At 39.6% G+C, this 21,883-nt stretch overlaps 1 protein-coding gene across 1 annotated transcript in view; it reads right to left on the bottom strand.

Annotated features, from left to right (window-relative positions):
- Positions 1–21,883, bottom strand: part of MYPN (myopalladin) — an 86,778-nt gene that overhangs the window by 42,535 nt on the left and 22,360 nt on the right. The window contains exons 2-7 of the mRNA XM_046027506.1: positions 18,902–19,077; positions 16,207–16,258; positions 12,055–12,169; positions 10,883–10,954; positions 2,396–2,537; positions 204–227 (exon numbers count right to left, since the gene is read on the bottom strand). Coding sequence (XP_045883462.1) covers positions 204–227; positions 2,396–2,537; positions 10,883–10,954; positions 12,055–12,169; positions 16,207–16,258; positions 18,902–19,077 — 581 coding nt within the window. The remainder of the gene's footprint in view (positions 1–203; positions 228–2,395; positions 2,538–10,882; positions 10,955–12,054; positions 12,170–16,206; positions 16,259–18,901; positions 19,078–21,883) is intronic.

Raw genomic sequence — 21,883 nt, 5'->3', positions numbered from 1 at the left:
GTAATAGCTAGAGTGGGTTGGAATCCTGCTTCTAAAACCTTATTTTTCATTTTTTCCTTGACACCAGTTTAACATCAATATATTTTACTATTTATGTACGATATAAAATCACTGACTTACGTATATATGTTTTTATATATATGTGAAATCACTAGTGCTAACATGTTACCATGCTAATAAATTAAAGTTAAAATGATCCTTACCTGGTTCTGCCATGGATCGAGGTTCTAAAAGAAAAAAAAAATTAAAAGATTCTAAGCATTTCTTTTACCGAGAGGCCATATTTTCATCAGAAGCTTCCTATAGAATTTCAGTCTCTTGTATACTCATGAGTGATTTGATAAGGTTAATCTGTAAGTGTGGAGGTCAAGCACCAATGACCTCGACGGGGACAGGACAGTTGTCAGAGAAGGGCAGCAAGAGAGTTGCTAACCAGATGTTGCCACATCTCGGGATACACCTGGATTCCACTTGGGACACACAAAGCCTTAGGTGAGGAAAAGTGACTGAGTTAGGGATTCAAGAACAGCTTGCTTTTACTGGTACCCTTTCAGCTGTACCTGAAACAAAGTTTGTGCAGACTGAGACTCATTCTTGGCAAGGATTCTCACATCCTAATAAAACGTAGATTCTACCTCCTGCTCTAAAGTTTCTAGATCTGATTAATTGATTCACACTACACCGTACCTGCCAGATAAAATAAAGTATTCTGTCCCCAAAGGGTATTTGCATATACAAGATGGAGGAAGAACTCTCTGGCTATGAAGTGTTTTCATAGTCAAGAGAGCCTCAGAGTAGATAATTTAAGTAGCAGATTTTTTTTTTTAAGATTTTATTTATTTATTTGACAGACAGAGATCACAAGTAGGCAGAGAGGTAGGCACAGAGAGAGAGGGAAGCAGGCTCCCCGCCGAGCAGAGAGCCCGATGCAGGGCTCGATCCCAGGACCCCGGGACCATGACCTGAGCCAAAGACAGAGGCTTCAACCCACTGAGCCATCCAGGTTCCCAGGAGCAGATTCTTTTTCTTAAAATTCTCTGACATTCCTGGAAGTGCCTTCATGGTACTGAATATGGAATACAGGTGTTCAATGGCAGGCATTCAATAAGAGTTGTGGAACTTAGTTACAACCTTCCACACTGCTAGAACTGCTCAAGTTTTTTTTTCTCAAGTTTAAACAGTATTCAGATTATGTTATTGTTGCTGCTACTGTTAAAACCTGATAGCAGTTTGACTCATATATCAGTGATAAGCAGAGACAAATTAACAACAAAAAAAATAAATTACAATGTATTTTATGACCAAAATGGGTCAAGGTGAAAGCAGTACATGATAAGAAAAAGAAGAATTGACCACTTGAATATATAAATAATTCTTACAGTAAAAAAGAAAAAATCTTCAGTATGAAAATGAGAAAAGGATATGAACAGGTAATTTAGAAATAAGGAAATACAAAGACCCAATAAACATGAAAAAAATTCCACCCCCCATTTGCTTAGTGAAGTACAGATTAAAACAAGCATTCCAATTTTGGACCTATAAAATTAGTGAAAATTTAAAAAATCTTTCATATCCTTTATTAGTGAAGGTATTAGTAAAGGGCATTCCCATGCATTGGTGGTTGTAATAAAATATAGTTAGAACAACAAGTGTCCCCCCTCATTTGGGATAGTCCTGTTTTATTCCTGGGATCTGTGTAATTTTGAATGGCAATCTCTTTCCCAAAGTGTCCCAAATTAGATGATTAATTATGTGATTATCCTCAACTTAGTTCAAACTTTTGGGCTGGCATTTTGGCAATATATATTGAAAGCCTAAAAATGGGTGAATTTATAGTAGCAATCCTAGTACTCTTTATTCTTTTTTTTTTTTTTTGAGAGTTTATTTTTAAGTAATCCCTACACTCAATGTAGGTCTCCAATCCACAACCTTGGGATCAAGAGTCATATACTCTACTGACTGAGCCACTCAGGCACCTCTGATACTCTTTATCCTGTAGATATTCACAAATTATTTTTCTTTTATATGCATTGAAGCAATTTGCAAAAGTAAGAATCTGTGAACAATTGAAATATTCAATAATAGGAGATTAAATAAATATAAAGTTGATTGTATTGATTTGTTTTTAAAGGATATTTATTAACACGAAAAGATGTTCATGACCTGCTGAGTAAAAAAATCAATTTACAAAAAAGTGTTAGATTTATTTTTATATTTGAAAAACATGCATGGAGAAATTTTTGGAGGCTTTAGTTTGGAGCATTATGAATACAAGTAATTTTTTAATTCTTTTAATTATATTTTTACTTGGTTGTTAGAAGTTATAGAAATAAATGAATACAATATATTTATAAAAATTAACTATCAGAAAAATAACTTTAAAGCATCAACTTACTTTTCTGTAAAATTCTGAAATCTGGAGAATCTTCTATCAAGGTCCCTTCTCTATACCACTCAACTTTAGGAGATGGAGCTCCTTTTACTCTGCATTCAAAGACCACCAGCTGACCTTCAGAGGCTGATAAATTCTGTAACATCTGTAATGAGAAGAATATTGTTAGAACCTAGAAGTATACATTTTTGGAATTTAGTTCCAGTGCCAAATTTTAGAAAAAGTATCGTCTTCATATTTGGATTCTCTCCAAATCTTCTACATCTCCAGCGGTTTCGATTCTGTGGATTATTTTTGAAAATAGAATCATCTGAGCCCATATGAAGCTTTTCCCTCACGATCCTCTTCTTTTTCTTCTCTGTTGCAGTGCCAGACAACTTTCTTAAATACTAGGTGACACACTGGAAGTTTTGGGAAAATGCTGGCTTTTGGTAAAGTACTTCTGTTCTTAAATACCCAAGTAGAGTTTAGTTTCCAGAAACAATAACAATTTAAGAAATCTGCAGGAGGATCTACGAGGCATGGTCAACAGAGTAATGTATTTCTTCACACAAGACCGTCACTGTTCGTGAGGTGGAACATCCCTGTGCCTCAAGTAACTGACTCCATTTTCCTGGCTTTGTCTTATTAACAAATATTCTTGGAAATTGACTTTTGTTTTGTTTTCTTTACTTTTCTCTAAAGTATAGCTTCAACGATCTCTTGAGGGATATAAACAATGACAATCTCTATAAAATCATAGTCACAAATAGAGTCTGATGTCATGGTACAATACGTTGTAATTTTGTGAAAGTATCATTAAATGTTTTTGTGCACATCCATGAAAAAATGTTTACAAAACCACTTTGCTTTTATTTGTTTGTTTATTGAAAGTAGGTTCCATGCCCAGTGCAGAGCCCAACGTGGGGCTTGAACTCTCAATCCTGAGATCATGATCTGAGATGAGATCAAGAGTCAGACACTTAACACACTGAGCCACCCAGATGCCCCTACAAAACCACTTTGAACTGTATCATATCAATATATTCTATAATAGAATCTACCAGAGAATGGCACTCACAGTTTCCATTCACAGCCAGTCTTTCACTCATGATTTGTGAGCTTAAAGTCACACATTCTGGGGCACCTGGGTGGCTCAGTCGGTTAAGCGTCTGCCTTCGGCTCAGTTCATGATCCCAGGAGGGAGCCTGCTTCCTCCCCACTGCTTGTGCCCTCCACCTCTCTCTCTTTCTCTCTAATAAATAAAAATCTTAAAAAAAAAAAGTCACACATTCTTTTGTGTAGTTGGTACTTCATTTGACTTGCGAAAGAGAGAGATGGAGGGAAAGAGAGAGATAAAGGGTACCAGTAGGGGAGGGGGAGAGGGGGAATAGAGGGAGAGAGAGAATTTCTCAAGCCAAGTCCAAGCTAAGCATGGAGCCCGAGGCAGGGTTCGAACCCAGGACCCTGAGATCACAACCTGAGCCTAAGCCAAGAGTCCAATGCTTAACCTGCTGAGCAGCCCAGGTGCCTCTTGTACTTCATTTGATTATCAAATTCTTCTTTGGCATGTGTGCGGGCATATTACTGCTTTTTTCATATTATTGTTTTTAATGTTGGAGCAAACATTATAAACATGGAAAGATTCTGATTAACTTCCTCCACAAGTTCTATTAGTAACAAATGCTGCAAGGCTTTCTGTTATTATTATCTGGAGATCTGCATTAAGGAAATATTGGCTTCTGCATCAGAGAAAGGTAATGCTGGTATTTAGTTACTTTTTTGCTTTTGTCATTCACTTCTTATAAATATTCTGTGATTATTTATAGCTCTCTTATGAACAATGTATGATAGAATGTTCATGGCATGGCCGCATCATATTTATGACACTTGTCTAAGGAATATAGGGGTGGGGATAACCACACAGCCTTAGCTATATATAGTAGACGACTTTTACCTCAGAGGTATGTAAGTTGATATTGGGAAAGCCAGGGGGCGCTGTAGTTCAACATTAGTGTTCAGTTCTTATGCACTCCCAAATTTGTTTGCTGAAGTAATTCAAGATGAGATTTGTACCGAGGGGTCTCTGAATTAATAAGGAACTATTTGATAAACAAAACCAATAACAACCCCCCCCAAAACCACTTTCTTATTCTTTATCTACCCCAAACAACAACTTCTAGTGACAAGAAAGTAATGTTCTTCCTAAGCAGGGAACATCAAGGAGTCTTGGGTACTCCTGGCCAGGTGGTGGATATGCCCTCCACCTTGACATCTGATCAAATTCTGTGTAATATGGCAGCTTTGAGGCTGAGTGAAAATTTTAACGGCAGCCAGACACCTCCCTGGGATTCATATGAGATAGAGTTTCATTCCTTGAGGCAAACAAATTAGAAAAACAGACCAAGGGAAAAAAATGGTGGTGGTGGAAGAAGGGATTGAATAAATTAAATATGGCATCCTTTTCAGGTGGATGTAAGAAGAAAGAGGTCACTCTATATGTTCTGACATGGCTTGCAGTTCAGATATATCAGCCTATTCTCAATCTGCAGAGGTTACACCAAAAGAATATACTTGAGAGAATATGTTGCTCACAGTTGAGACCAATATTAATTGGTTGTAATTGTTCTCTTGACATTGAAGGTCAAGACCTGTGCTCTATTTGAGAGTCCAGCCAAGATACCTCAGATACTACAGTATATGCAATATGCCTGCTAAGTGTCTGTGATATGAGATGTAAACTCATTCTATTTGATACATCGTCAATACTCAGTCAGAGAGGTGCCAAGGGTCATCTTATAAGCCACTCAAAAAAAGTTTTTGAAAGTCACAGTTTGAAGAATGATGATAGTTGTTACTGCTGAAGACCACTTTTCTTCAAAAGTCTCATGAGAAGGAACCGACTCACACCAGGGTCCAAACCAATCACACCATTTGAACATAGTGCAGATGGTGCAATATTCAACAGGCGAGTAGGTCTTAGGCTGTTATTAATGGCACAATGTCACCAGACCTGATCAGAATCTTCTTGACGTCACTGAGAATGAATAAGATAAATGAAACATTCCCCGACTAACAAAGATTTAATTAGTCTTAACTAGGAATTATGGATTTGGACTAAAGTTCTTAAACTGAGGGTCTACACCCTCCTGAAGTTAACAGTATCCAAAGGGCAAATCTATCTTGTGTGTCATCACCACTGATCACCTGGAAAGACACTCTTTCTAGAGTGATTGGACAGCACAAAGCCTTGAGAAGCATCTCTTCCATAACCATTTGATATGGGACAGACTTTTTTTCTCCATTCCTCCCTAAAGATACTCTGAAGCCACAAAACAATGAAAGCAATAATTCTTTATTTAGTTGAAATGGAAGTTATTCACCACTGGATCAATATTACTACATGCCAGGCACTGTGCCAGGTGCTTTAAATGTGAGCTGAAAGGGCATAGTTTGTGCTTAGATTTATACCCACAAATATAATATAGGGATAACCTTGAGAAAGGACATTGCCCTTATTGGCTAAAAGATAACTGCTATAAGGTTCATATTGTCATTTTATTCTTTTTTTTTTAAGATTTTATTTATTTATTTGACAGAGAGAGACAATAAGAGAGGGAACACAGGCAGGGGGAGTGGGAGAGGGAGAAGCAGGCTTCCCACTGAACAATGAGCCCGACGTAGGGCTCCATCCCAGAACCCTGGGATCATGACCTGAGCCGAAGGCAGATGCTTAACTGACTGAGCCACCCATATGCTACCCTGATTTTTTTTTTTTAAAGAGTTGGTGGGGGGATACATGTGGGAGGGAGAGGAAATCTAAAGCAGGCTCCACACCCAGCGCGAGCCCCACACAGGGTCCAATCTCACAACCCCGAGATCACGACCTGAGCCAAAATCAAGAGCTGGATGCAGCTGACTGAGCCACCCAGGTGCCCCAGGTTATTCCTTTTTTAGTTCAGTTGATATTTGTGTACCTCGGGAGAGAGAGGCTGCAAGTGAACATGTATAGTGCTTTAGGCTGGAGTTGGTTCAAAGGAGTTTTTATGGATAAAGAACTGTTTGACGGAAGACCTTTTTACCCCTTGGTGGGCGCAGGTGCCCAGATCAACAGTTGAGCCAGAAAAGTTTCTGGCATTGTTGGGCTGGGGAGGGTGGGGGATGCCCCATGTAATCTTTAGAAATCTGGATCCGGGGGCGCCTGGGTGGCTCAGTGGTTTAGCCGCTGAAAGCGGCTAAAAGCCGCTGCCTTCAGCCCAGGTCATGAGTCCAGCGTCCTGGGATCGAGCCCCGCATCGGGCTCTCTGCTCAGTGGGGAGCTTGCTTCCTCCTCTCTCTCTGCCTCTCTGCCTGCTTGTGATTTCTGTCTGCCATATAAATAAATAAAATCTTTAAAAAAAAAAAAAAAGAAAGAAATCTGGATCCGGCCACTGGCCCAGTTATTTCAGGGTTTTCCTGCTTCTGCTATTATATAATGAGGTGCTCTTCAAATTCTCACTTCCCCTGCCCCCTTGCACTCTTCAAATTACTGCTGAAGCAGCTGGAGCCAGGGTGGCTGGAGCCTTGAAAGCTGGCCAGGGCAGCTGCTGCCGGACTGGGAGCAGTAAGATTCTAATCTAATTTGATCATCTACCTCCCTTCGCACTCAAGAAGTGTGAGCTCTGTTTTCTCCCCCATAAATAGAGTGAGAGTACTTTTGATACTGTACAGAAGATGGAGGATAGTCTATTTCCATAAAATATTTAAAAAATATAAGCATCACCTAGAAGTAGAGCAGTGAACCAGATCTGGTAGTCTCCCAAGCTACCACTGTTTTGCTTTTCCTTTTCCTCTCAACCTTCTTTAAAAAGAAGATAATGCTAGTACTTCCGTATCACCAAAGGAGGCACAAGGAGTTAAATAAAACTCCGCTCTCTAATTTTTTGCTTTAGAAAAATAGCTTCTTGCCAGTACTGGCAAAGAAATGCTTTGTTGGGCAGTATAGAAAATCAATCATAGGCGTTGGAATGCCAGGAGTCCCTAAAGAAGTAAATACAGCAGGAATAACCCAAACAAACTATGCGTACGATCAGCTCTCACGGGTCATACCATGTGATTACCATCATCGGTGGCCCTGACTCTGAAATTTTCTGACACTGGCAGTGACTATGACCTCGATTCTGCCCTCACTGGTGGAAACTAACGCAAGCACACCGTTGCTGATAAGTCTGTCTGGAATCTGAGCCGCAGCCTATCTTATCCCTGTGCCGTACCTCTGAGCGAGCTTGAGCCCATTTATGGAGGCAAAAGCACATCTCCTGAGGGCTGAGAAAGCCTATTCAGAGTTTGGGTCTTTGTATCAAGGCCTGTTTTCCTAATGTTTTTGGAGACTGATCTAACAAACGCCATACACGGATGGTCCCCGACTTGATATGGTTCAACTTACAATTTTTCAAATTTACAATGATGCCCAAGGGATACACATTCAGCAGAAACTGTAAAAGATTTTGAATTTTTTATCTTTTCCTGGCCTAGCGATACGCCGTGTGCTCCTCTCTTGTGATGACAGATAGGAGGGCTGAGTGGCGGCCTCCTATCAGCCACGCCATCACGAAGGCAAACAACCGATACCCTGACAACCATTCTGTAAGCATCCAACCTTTCTGTTTTTCACTTTCAGTACAGTATTCAACAAATTCTACAAGATAGTCAACATTTTACATAGAATAGGCTTTCTATTAGATGATTTTGCCCAGTTGTAGGCTGATGTAAGTGTTCCGAGCATGTTTAAAGTAGGCTAGGCAAAGCTAGGTGTACTCAATGCATTTGGACCTATGATATTCTCAAGTTTTACTGGGATGTAACTAATGACTAATTTATCTTCCCATTTTTATTTGTCAAAGCAAATATGAATCTGCCCATGAGAGTATCTAATTGCAAGGAGGAATCAGAGTCACCACACAAAAGCCCCTAAGCCTGTTCATTTAACCAGCCCATGAAAACTAAATGTAAAGAAGTGCTAAAGTCCTATTGGATTTATTGCAATAATATGGCTTTGGACCTGTTGTTTCCTTCATGGACTTCCATCTAGATATTGGAGATAGCCTTCAAGGTGCTTGTGTCTGTGCAAACAGCTTCATTAGTGTGCGAATTGTTGTTCCAAAAGTATGTACCAGGTGATTCAGATGCAGGGAAGACAGAAGACCTGGGAAGATTTGAAAGTGAGTAGGAGACAAGGACACTTGTCTGGTGGCTGGCTAGGCAGGTGGTGGTGAGGAAGAGGAGAGAGGACACTTCAGCTGGCACTGGGTATAAATTATTCTGTGGTTTAGTTGCTTTTGAAGAGTCAGCACTGTCTCTAGGGTGTGACAAAAGGGCATGAAAAATTAAAACGTCCCGATTTGGGGTGCCTGGTGGCTCAGTCAGTTAACCGTCTGCCTTTGGCTCAGGTCTTGATCTCAGGGTCTTGGGATTGGGCCTGTGTTGGACCCCCTGCTCAGTGGAGAGTCTGAATTTCCCTCTCCCCCTGCCTCTCTTCCCTCTTCGTGCTCTCTTGCTCTCTCTCAAATAAATAAAATCTTTTTTAAAAGTCCAGATTCTGTGGCACATAAGCTCTGTTTTAAGGCTAGGTGACTTAGTATTGAAATAAGAGATAATTAGAGGTAGCTCTGTTGGCTCTATTACACACATGTGCATGCCCATATGCCTGCATGTGTACACACACACACACACACGCACACACACACACACACACATCTATACGAAGGTCTACCTATAACGCTTCAAAATCTTGTATTCTCTAAGTCATAGATATGTTGCTTTCCTACCTCAAGTCTTTGAAAATAGTAAGGCTGAAATTCCAAAAGCAGATTACAAGAAATGAACCTGATACATGGAGAGGCATCTTGCTTCACATAAGAATGTCTGCCCAACTGATATGGATATGGATAAATATCACTCTAGACTCTGCTTGACTTTGGAAAACCATCTGAGATGAGGTGATACAATAGAACTTTCCTAAAACTGATGTTTCCGTGGAAGTTGTGCATTTAGCTCTTTCTTCAGGGTTCATACTCTTCGGAAAATATGCCATTTTTGCCATTTTGCTCTAAACCATGATTTCTCAGCCGCAGGACAATTGATAATTTGGGCTGGATGATTCTTTATTGTGGGAGGTGTAGAAGCTGCTTTTAGGCCACAGGTGTGAGCAATGGTTGAAGGGCCTACCTAGCTGAATGCAAACAGGCTTATTAAACCATAGTTACTAACCGACCAATGGGCTCCTTACTACTTGGCGTACTTCCCAAGATTACCAAAAAAGGGAAAATTCCATACATCTCCATACACCCTCACTCCACCCTATAACTATAGCTCCTTACCACTGCCTTGGAGATAGTCTCTTCTTTGCTATCCTGCCCGCAGCTCCCTTGGAGGATAGTCAATTATCTTCCATCTCCTTTGTTCTGCCTTGGCTGAATTTTTTTTTACCACACACACCCACTGGCCCCCACCCAATCAGGACACCGCCAAGGGGGCTGTCATTGTGTACATCACAGGATGGTTAGCAGCATCTCTGGATGCCAATAGCACGATCTCCTGGTGGTGACCACCAACAATATCTACAAACATTGCAAATGTCTCCTGTGGGGCAAAGTTAACTCTGATTGAGAACCACTGCTCTAAACTAAAGCATACTTCTGACAGGACAAAATCTCTTTGGGCCTCACTTTGGCATTCATATAAACAATAAGCTATAAATCCAGGTATGGATTTCATCCATGTGGTCTTCATAATACCAAAAAAAAAATGTGGCTCAGTTTTCAACTTTAAATATGTCTCAGGCAACACATAAACAAAGCATGTTATATAAAGGTAGGAATAATAGACTGGGAGTTGGAAGAACTTGTTTCTAGTCCTGATTCTGCCACTAACTCGCTTTCTGACCTTGGATAAACTGCCTCAAGTCCCTGGCCCTCTCTTGTGTTTTCGTTTGTAAATGAAGTGCTTGAGTAAATATTCCAGTTCTGAATACAAAGATTGTGAGACTCAGAATTTGATGCCACCACCATAGTTGATACGGTGGACTAGAAGAAGAAAGTTCTTTGTCCTAGAGTGTTCCTTTATGTTAAGCCTCCTAAGATCATTTAACTCCATGCCTTAAACACTAGAGACATGTGCCTGCAACCTGATTCTTCTGAAAGTTCAGAGAAACCTTTGGAGTAGGAGTAGGAGTAGGCTAGAAACTTATCACCTCACCCTTAGGTGTGGCTACTTCATTTAACAGCAATAAGTTGGCGATATAGAGATCAATGTGGTGAGTGGGGAAGACATTCCTCTCATTATGCAAACCAGTATTAAAAATCTGGGACTTGAAATGACCTGGTAACAACTACCAAAACCCCCCAAAGCCTATACAGTACTTATTAAAGACCAAAATCCTGAACTAAGTCAGTAAGTCTTGGATCCTACAATTTTGTGTGGGTACTGCGCTTTATTTAAAGCCATGACAGAAAGAAGGAATATTTTGATTACCTTTGTAAACACAGGAGCTGCAATGATAGGTTTTCCATCCAATCCTTGCAGATAGTTGGTAGGGCTCTGACACTATTAGAAGGGAACCAACAATAGATTCATTGTCACCATGATTACTACCTAGATGATTGATAAAACAAGTCTATAGCATTTTGTATATGCAATTATTCTAAAACCAAAAGACTGACCTTTCTAAGTCTATGAACCACAGACTTCAAATTTGATACTGAATTGATTGTATTTCTTTCGAGGTCATGGTGGTTATAAATAAGTGCTGTTTATCCCCACAGCCTCAACATACAGAGAGAGCTCGACTGGTTGTAATAAACCCTAAATCTCTGAGGAAGTTCCATAAAACCCGAGTCTCCACATACCACAGCTTGAAAACTACTGGGTTAGAACTAAAATGTGACCCCTCTACATTATTAAATGGGTTAAATAAGAAACTCTGTTTGAACTTTTTTTTAAGTTGCAGATCAATACGTTTACTCATACATACATAAATATATCAATAACATATTACAAATATACTTAGTATGACTTCCTATTTTTAAAATATTATATATATATTCATATATATGCACAGAAAATGCCTAGAACTATCTGCTAGCAACTATTAACAAAAGGTACCTCTGAGGAGTTGGGGCATGGGAGTAATATCTTGACCAAGGTTTTTATTGAATATACTTCTATATCTTTTGAATGTTTTTACAATAAGCATGCATTATAATCATCATCATTATCATAATCATCATCATTAACTTGAAGGATGAGAGCATTAAATGCTTTCTAAAAAAATCATTTCCTGGTTGTTGTATCTTAGAAAGTAGAATTATTTGCAGCTCCATGAAACTGAGTTTCATGATATAGTGTCCTGCCTGGGCCAATGTGAGAGCTGGCAACTCTTTGTATACCTAACCAATGCCCTTAATTAAACTGGAACTATCAAGACTACTTAGTAAAGAGTTTCTTTTCCCATGAAATCTGCCTATGAAGCTAGAGAATATGTTCCCACAACAATAAGAAACGCCATTATCATGATCGTGGAAGTGTGTTGCCGAAGTCATGAAGTTGCCACAGAGGAGAACACAATCATGCCATACAAGATGGCTATGGGCACAGTGCCTGCTCATCACAGTCCATGGTACCTGTGTTTCACTTAGACTCTATACCTGTTGGATGGTTGACACCCTGGGCTGGGCCACCACATGCTGGGCTTGGGGTGCTGCTGAAGGAATGGCTGCAGAAGTAGTGGGAGTAGATGATACCTCTTTTGGCTTCTGGATTCTGAGAAATGATTAAAATATAGATTTTAAAACAGACCTATCATTGTTTTTGAAAATTCTTTCAGAAAAGCTAGTAATGTCATCACTTCTTACAAGTTAGATGTACTAAAAATTTTTGTTCAACAATATTTCACAAATGCTTATACTTCTTTAATATACACTTTTTAAAAATATTTTTATTTATTTATCTGAGAAAGAAGGAGAGAAAGTGCACAGGGAGGGTGAGAGAGAGACAGGGAGAGGGAGAGGGAGAAGCAGACTTCCTGCTGAGTAGAGAGCTGGATGCAAGACTCGATCCGAGGAGCCCAAGATCATGACCTGAGGCAAAGGCAGAAGCTTAACCAACTGAGCCACGGAGGTGCCCCTTTTTACTATACATGTTGATAGGCAATGTCAACAAGAAGATGATAAGATGCCACTACTATCCTTGAGTTAGTCGCTCTCAGCTGGGGACTTAAGAATATTCGTAACTAACGGAGATTCAAGCAAGACAATTGCAGAAGACAATTACTTGAGATTCTTGTTGTCATTGTATTTTCCCTCCCCCTTCCATTCCAAGTAAAAGTCCAGGCTTCAGGGGCGCCTGGGTGGCTCAGTGGTTTAAGCCACTGCCTTCGGCTCGGGTCATGATCTCAGGGTCCTGGGATCGAGTCCCACATCGGGCTCTCTGCTCGGCAGGGAGCCTGCTTCCCCCTCTCTCTCTGCCTGCTTCTCTGCCTACCTGTGATCTCTCTCTGTCAAATAAATAAAAATAAACAAAATCTTTAAAAAAAAAAAAAAAAAGTCCAGGCTTCATAAGCATTTGCTTCTGGCATTTTGGCGTGGCATAAAGCAGAAATAGCTTGAGTCAACAAGTTCGAGTTTACGCAAATTAAATTAAATTAAATAGATTATTTGAAGGGCAAGAGGGCCAGGAAGTAGTCACAAGAAGACTCTGGAAGGGAGATTATTTTAGTTTTGCTGAGAAGAGAGAGGTCTGAGGATCTCGTCAGAGAACCTGACAAGAGGGAGAACCAGAGTTCAGAGGGGATGGCAACCCCTCTAATTAAAAGTCTCCAGTCTTACGAAAGATATCAGTCCCCCAGCAAGTCAGGAGGCAACAAAGCGCTGGACTTGAAGGGAGCTTGAGGTCTGGGAGATAAGATTCCCTCCCATATCCCATAGGGATAGATGACTGATGACAGAATGGGCTTCCCTTTTGTCCAATTGTTACCTCCCTCTTCCTCAGCTCCTTTAACTCTAAAATGTGGAAATAATAATTCTTACTTCAGAGGTTTTTCGTGAGGGTTAAACAAGGTAATTCATGTAAGATGATTAGAACAGTGTTTAATATCAAACACAATGTCTATGTCTATATATATATATATATATATATATATATATATATATATCGTCTTTGTAAAGCCATGGAGGAGGAAAGGGATGGCCAATAATGAGTGATCGAATTTTTTTCCCAGCCCAGAAGGTGGGGTCTCAGAAACAGAATTATGTAGTGATGCAGAGGCTATCAGTGTCCCCAAAGCATCCATCTTCTTCTTCTACAATAATAGAATTCCTGATTTCTTTATATGGCTATTCTAAATAAAGACTGCATTTCTTGACCTTCATTAATCTAGGTATGGCCACATGACTACTCTCTATAGAGTAGAGATATGAAGGATAGTGATGTATGTTGATCTAAGGGAAATGACCTTAAGAAGTGGGTGGGGAATGCCCTTCATTACTTGCAATCTGAGACTAAGACGAGGCTATCCCTTAGAATGAAATGAAGCTGGAAGTCACTGGAACCCAGTGAGTTGTAGAGCCATTCTGCCAGCCAAATCCATATGTTTATGTAAGTGAGAAAAAAATATCTCTCTTATTCACATTACTGTCATTTGGGGGTCTGTATTACACAGAACTGAAGCTAAATCCTAACTACCAAAAGTAGATTTAAAGAAAATAATCAACCAAGATATTTCTTACTTATTCAAGTTTGTATATCAGAATTCCTACCCATGAGGCTTGTAAACCATGTTATGAGAGACTTGAGGAAGAAGTTAGGAATGTGCGGTGGAGGAAGGGTTTATTAGAGAACTTGACTGTGTCTTGAAGGATACATAGTTTTCCAGGCAGAGGGGACAGGGCATTCCTAGCAAAGTGAATGACTTGAACAAAGGGATGAACATAAACTAAACATTGTCTGAATGAGATAGGAGCAGTGTAGGAAATCTGAGGTGGCAGAAAGGAGGAGGAGGAAGCAGGAAAGCCTGGTTGATACTCTACTCAATCAGGCTTTGTATGTTATGTTAATTTTTTTTTTTAATGTTGTTCATGTTGTGTTTGTTTGCTTGTTTGGGATTTTATTTATTTATTTGACAGAGAGAGAGAGTGAATACAAGCAGGGGTAGCAGCAGGCAAAGGGAGAAGGAGAAGCAGGCTCCCTGCTAAGCAAGGAGCCCAGTGCAATATGGGGTTCATCCCAGGACCCTGGGACCATGATCTGAGCTGAAGGCAGACATTTAACTGACTGAGCCATCCAGGCGCCCCTTGTGCTTGGTTTTTATTTTCCCATTGATAATACATTTTTTTTAAGTTAGGGAAATGAGAGGATCAGAATTATCTTTTAGAAAATGTCTGGTTGTAGTTTGGAGGCCATGAGAGTGAGAAAAGGGCTGGAGCAACCATAAGGAGGTGGTTGGCATAAAGAGGCAGGAAAGAAGTAGGAATTGACCAAAAGTCACGAGAACAATAAGGAATAGTTAAAAGGGAGAAGTCATTTACTCTGGTTATGAACTTTCGTATCTGTGAAAAAACTAAAAGCAAATTATTGTTTCTATTCCAAGGCAAGCATACACAAAGGTATTTTAAAGACTAAGACATGGGGCGCCTGGGTAGCTCAGTGGGTTAAAGCCTCTGCCTTTGGCCCAGGTCATGATCCCAGGGTTCTGGGATCAAGCCCCATACTGGGCTCTTTGCTTGGCGGGGAGCCTGCTTCCCTTCCTCTCTCTCTGCCTGCCTCTCTGTCTACTGTGATCTCTGTCTGTCAAATCAATAAAATCTTTTTTAAAAAATAAAATTAAATAAAAATAAAGACTAACACATGATCTCTGCCCTGAAGGAGCTTCCCCTCTGCAGGGGAGGACAGAATTTGCAAACACAAGTCAACAACTCTAACCAGTCTTCCAAATGTTGTTTGTTTCAGGTAATCTCAGAGAATGGAATTTGCATCCGTTTCAGGTCCCATGCCTTCTGTCCACAGTTTCCTCTGCCTGAAAATGCTCTTTCCTTCCTTGTTCGGGGGTGTCCACCTACTGCTCTTTTAAGACTCAGCTCAAGGTTACCAACTCTGTGAAGCCTTTCCGGACCCTTCCCAACCAATAAAGAGACCTTTGTGCCAAGTCCAATACACCCTGCCCATGGTTATATCATTACACTTTATTATTCTTGCTTTCTATATGCTTGGTATACATCTCTTGCTATTTTTGCTATGTATTTCTCTCTAGTAGACTGTGAACCTTTCGAAAGTAGGAAGCATCTGCTTTTTCTTATTACACATTGTGTCTAATGAAGTGCCTGGCGTAGAGTAGGTGCTTAACTGATGGCTGGGAAAGTAAAGAATGGATAGATGTAACTTGTTCAGTACTAAGTATAATTGTTTAACAAAAAGTTATGACTTACTTACATCACTCACATATATAATTTAAGATAATCAGGTTTTGTGTCTTTATGAATGCTAATATCTAGTCACAAAACATGAATTTTTTTGAAGCACTGGGCTATTTGCTTTTTACTCTGTAGATATAAGTATGATATAGCATGATGATATAAGTATGATGATAAGTATGATGATCACCTCATTTTTAAAATACTGGCAATATTAAAATTCTTCGTCTAGGAAAGACTTAAAGCAAAAGAAGTAGAGTTCTCTAAATCTACTCAATATTTACTTTTTGAGGTCATACCCTGGAGCCACCCTTTTCAAGTTCTACTAAACCAAATAGCAGCTTTCTCAGGATCTGAGGATGCTAAAGCCTTAAGACAGAAAATTAGAATTACCGATTCATCTCTTCCTTGTTAGGGTCCCCTTCTGAGTCAGAAGAAGAAACCCCTGGAAAAATAAAAACAAGACATGAAATCTTAAAGACGATAATTTCTTAAACCAGTTCCTAGGCATTTGAAGACCTATAGAATTTCAGACCTAGATATGCACTCAGTGATTTCCTACACTAACACCCAATTTTACAGATGAGAAACAGATCCTATGTAGTTGAAGGACTTGTTCAAGGTCACATGGCCAGTTAGTGACAGAGTTCAAATTAACCGGCCTAAATGTCAAATGTACTTATATACAAAACACCTGCTTATGCCTCTAACAGAGCCCTTTTTGCAGACCTTTTATGCTGTCCATAAATCCTCTTGCTTTTGGCCTACACAGATTAAATAAAAGGAGGGATTACATTGGATTCTGAACATTGTAGGTGTAGGTGGATGCTCTTCCGCCCAACCCTAATATTAACAAGTCATACTTCATCTTGGGAGTGGGAGTGTTTGAAGCCCTGTTGCCACAAATTTAAAAAATCAGCAATCCAATCTCAGCACGGCTAGCAAAGCTTTGATCTTGGATTTACTTCTCAAGATAGTGAATTCCAGGAAGATATAACTGAGCTAAATCTGGAGGTATTTATTATACTTTAAAAAATTTGCAGATAAAAACATACAACACATATCTATCATGCATTACTCATTATTATCATTATTCATGCATCTATTCAATAAATGTTTATCAAATATTCACTATATATTTGGTATTACATAAGGTATTAAAGATATAAAAAGGAATGAGACAGTTCTGCTTTATAATCTAGTTGGTGAATGAGAATTTATACCAAAAAAATACAATATTTAAGTGCTAAAACCAAGGCATACATAAGGTATTAGAGATGATTAAAGTGCTAAAAAATAGTTCTTTATTCTTTTCTATTCTCTTTATTCTTTTCTATTGTCTATTCTATTCTCTGAAAAAACTCAGAGATGAGATAAAATGGAAAAAACTTAGGTAGATATATAAGGAACATGAAATGATTTCTTCCCTAAAGTTTGTCATACAAGTTTGGTGCTGATGTAAATGCCTGTCCAATGCTCCCAAATGGTCTCCCTGCTTCTACCCTCGACTCCCTGAGGTATATTCTCAATCAGGAGCCAGGGTGACCTCATTAAAAGCTGTCAGATTATGTCACATTTCTGCTCAGAATCCTCTACGGTTTCCCATCTCCCTTAGAGTAAAAGCCAGAGTCCTTACAATGACCTACAAAGACCAGCATGATCTGTTTACCTGCATCCTCCCCCCTCTACCCCATCTTGAACTTCTGACTTCATCTGTTACCTTTTTACTTGTTTCCTCCATCTAGGCCACATTGGTTCACCTCTATACCTAAACAGGTTCACTCCCATCTCAGGGTCAGTGTACTACTGATTTCTCCATTTAGAGTAGTTTTCCCTTGAATATCATTGTGGCTCACTCCCTCCCTTCCTCCAGGTCTTCACTCATGTCACCTGGATAGTGAGGTCCTCCCTGACTATGCCATCTGTAGAACGACAGCCCCCATCTCCCCACCCACACACTCGTGCACGTGCACACTCAAGCAAATATGCACACATATGTGTATTTCCTATTCCTTTTTCTTGCTTTCTATTTCTTCTGTAGTGTTACATATACTGTGAGATACAGAAAATATATCTATTGGTCTCTGCCCCCAGTTCCCAGCACAGAGCTGCTAAAACTCTTATAATTTCCTAAGTCATGAGCATATCTTGTTCTAACATTTGTCTTTGAACCCCATAGAACTCCTAAAACTCTTATAAATTTCTAAGTGATAAGAGCACAATGGCATCTTTCGTTCTAATGAAGTGACTCTGGTTGGTTCCTAAATGAGGTCTGGTCACCAGAAAGACCAAACCATGATTAGAAGCTTGGAATTTTCAGCCCTTCCCACCAGTCTCCTAAGAGGGGAGAAGGACAGGAAATGGAGACAATAATTGATCATGCCTACACAAGGAAGCCTCCATAAAATCCCAGTAGCATGGAAATCTTCCAGGTTGGCAAATGCACCACTGCATTCACACTGGGAGAGTGACACACCCCAACTCTACAGATACAGAAGCTTGTGCACTCCAGACCACATAAGACCTCACTCTATGTATCTCTTCATTTGGCTGTTCATCTATATTCTTTATCATATCCTTTTCCCTGAGTTCTGTGAGCCACTCTAGCAAATTAATTGAACCCAAGGAGGGTGTTGTGGAAACCTCCAATTTGCAGCCAAGTGAGACAGAAGTTGTGGGTTATCTGGGGGCCTAATACTTGTGACTGGCATCTGAAGTGAGGTAGGAGCCATCTTGTAGACCTAAGTCCTTAACCTGCTGGATCTAACACTATATCCAGGTAAGTGATGTTAGAACTGAATTAAATTGTAGGACACCCAACCCCACATACCACACACAGGTTGGAATTGGTGATCAGAACCATTTTATATACCTATTATATTATATATTTTATTTATTTATCTCATTTATTTTTTGTCTCTCTCATTTACAGTGTAAATTCCATCTGTCCATGAACTTTTGTCTGTTTGGCTCACTGCTATTGTCCTCACTGCCTAGAACAATGTGTGGTACAGTAGGCCTTCAATAAGTATTTCTTATAAATATGTCTTACCAATAAGGGCCATGCTGTAAGAGTATTTTGTTTTACCTTCTATATAAATCTCAGCAGAGGTTGAATCTGTCCCATAGATGTTAGAAGCAAAGCAGGAATAGCGTCCTGTGTCTTCTTCAAAGGCTTCAGCAATGGTCAATGTGTGCAGATTTCCTGCCTGGACAATATGAATGTCTGGGGAATTTTCAAGCTCCTTTCCTTCACAGTACCACCTGCAAAGAAGGGAATATTGCACATGACCCAAGTGTGAAAATTAATAGCATAAATGCTCCAGATGATCCCTAAAAGGAAAACTGTGACAACTTAGTATCAGAACATTAAATGGTGTAATTTGATTGTAACAATAAGAAGAGTCCGCAGTATTCAAACTACATTGACACTTTATTCAAGAAACTTGGGAAATGGTTCCTATCAAGAATGATACAACTGAATGCAGTGCCTGGGGGGGCTCAGTTGGTTAAATGCCCGACTCTTGGTTTGGCTCAGGTCATGATCTCAAGTTTGTGAGATCGAGCCCTGAGTCAGGTTCCATGCTCAACAGGAAGTCTGTTTGTCTCTCTTGCTCTGTTCCTCCCCGTCCTCTTGTACTCTCGTTCTCTAAAATAAATAAATAAATAAAATCTTAAAAAAAAAAAAGAATGATACAACGAGAAGCATATGGATGAAAAATAAATCCAGACAACCACAAGGAACTAGATCTTTGAGGTGGAACTTGGCTTCTCCTAAAAAGATGTACAGCTTTCCATACTATGCGTTAAGTAAGTGCTCCTTTGCTTATCAGGAGAGAATCTAAGAGATATTAAAAGTTCATGAGGTTGAGTGCAATCATTCCCTACTATGAAATTGCATCTGACCTACTAAATGAAAATTATTTTGTTGGGTTACTTGAGTCATCAGAGTAAGGAGGATGGGTCATATTCTTCAGTAGTGGCCCAACTTCAGCAAATAACCCAAGTATGTTTCCATAGGTTATGGTATTCCACACACTTGAAGTTAGAAATTTTTATTATAGTTTTTTGGCCAAAAATTTACATAAAATAATACATATAATAACGCTTAGGGGTGCCTGGGTGGCTCAGTCAGTCAAGTATCCACCTCTTTATTTCGGCTTAGGTCATGATCTCAGGGTTGTGAGATCAAACCCTGAAATGGGCTTTGTGATCAGCCAGGAGCCTGCTGGAGATTCTCTCCCCTTCCATCTCCTTCTGCACCTCCCTGTTGCTCATGCACATGTGCTGTCTCTCTCCTTCTCTCTCTAATAAACAAATGAATCTTTTAAAAAATAATGTTTAAAATGTGGAGGTGCATAATAAGAGAAAAAGGCATCAAAACTGCACAGAAATGCAATTTCTCATGTCACATGCTAATAAAACTCGAAAAGTTTGATGAGTGTCATCTACAGTTAGTAGGAATGCAAAATGGTGCAACCCCTATGAAAGGAATATGGCAATATCTGCCAAAATTACAGACGAGTTTACCTTTGGACCCAACAATCCCACTTGCAGGAATCTCTCACACAGATCCACTTGCATGCATACAAAATGGCAAATGTACATGCTACTCATTTAAATAGTGAAATATTAGAAAGAACTTGAGTGTCCAACATCAGGGGTCCTATGAAATAAACTATGGTACAGCCACATAGTGGAACACTCTGCAACTGTGAAAAGAGATTGAGAAAGATCACTATGCATCAATATAGAAAGACTATAAAATTTAGAAAACTAAATTTTATAGTTAAAATTTTAAGAGGAAGTTACAGGATAGTGAACTTGGAGAGTTTTTGTAAATTATGTGGCTTGTTAGGGATTGAATTATCTTTCTCCAAAGGATATGTTGAAGTCCTAAATACCAGTACTTGGGAGTGGGACCTTACTTAGAAGTAGGGTCTTTACAGACACAATCAAGTTACAGTGAAATTACTAGGATGGGTCCTAATCCAGTATGAATGGGGTTCTTTAAGAAGGGGAAAGCCCTATGTGAAGACAGAGACACACAGAGAGAATGGAATGTATTGGCAGAGGCAGGGATCTTCACAGAACCTATTATCTGAAATCGGTCCCTTTGCTCTTGTGAGGTCCCCCACCACTGGATTGTAAAGTGTCCATGACAGGACATTATTAGTTTTATTCACCAATGTAATCCCCAAAACTACAACAGTGCCCTGCCATATGGTAGATACTCAGGAAACATGTGTTGCATTTGTTGAAAGACCAAATGATAGAAAGAATTGATAGTTAATATTTTGTAAGAATTTTGTTATTAAATTCACCAAATTCTTTGCCAGTTTTTGATCTGTTGTGACAGTGCTATATGTAGCTACTGAACTGGGTTTGTAAATCTCCAAGGCATAAATCTCAGTAAGACCCCAAGAAGTTTACAGGGCACCTGGGTGGCTCAGTTGGCTAAGGGTCTGCCTTCAGCTCAGGCTATGATCTCAAGGACTTGGGATCAAGCCATGCATTGGGCTCCCCGCTCAGTGGGGCATCTGCTTATCCCTCTTCCTTTGCCCCTCCCCTGCTCATGTTCTCTCTTCCTCTTTCAGATAAATAAATAAAATATTAAAAAGAAAAAGTCCCTGAGGAGCTTATATGAACAAACCCTCAGAGCATGTGTAGTTCTAAATACAGTGAACATCCAGTCAAACATGATGTATTAAGCACATGTGTTTACCTTTACTCCCCTCCTGAAATGCCCCTAAAATGAGAATAAAGGGATTTTTAAAAGGTACAAAAGCACAAGAACCAAAAGATTGAGAAGGGAGATGAGAGCAGTCCTGAGATCTTGAAAACTTACAAGGTGGAAAGTAGATTGAGGAGCCAGGAGAGTCGAGAAATCTGAAAATCAAGTGTCTGTGGATGTCAATGAAAGAAGCCAATTTGTGCTGTACAACCCTATAAGTTTCAGAATTTGGAGACACAAGTTTGGGTGTAGAAACACGCTAATAACGGAAGAGAACTTAAAATAGGGTAACTGATTTCAAGTTTGGGAAATGCACATAGACATCCCCACAGCAGG

This window comes from Meles meles, chromosome 13 (genome assembly GCF_922984935.1).
Source record: "Meles meles chromosome 13, mMelMel3.1 paternal haplotype, whole genome shotgun sequence".
NCBI classification, from domain to species: Eukaryota; Metazoa; Chordata; class Mammalia; order Carnivora; family Mustelidae; genus Meles; species Meles meles.
This window is presented reverse-complemented; position numbering and strand designations above follow the sequence as displayed.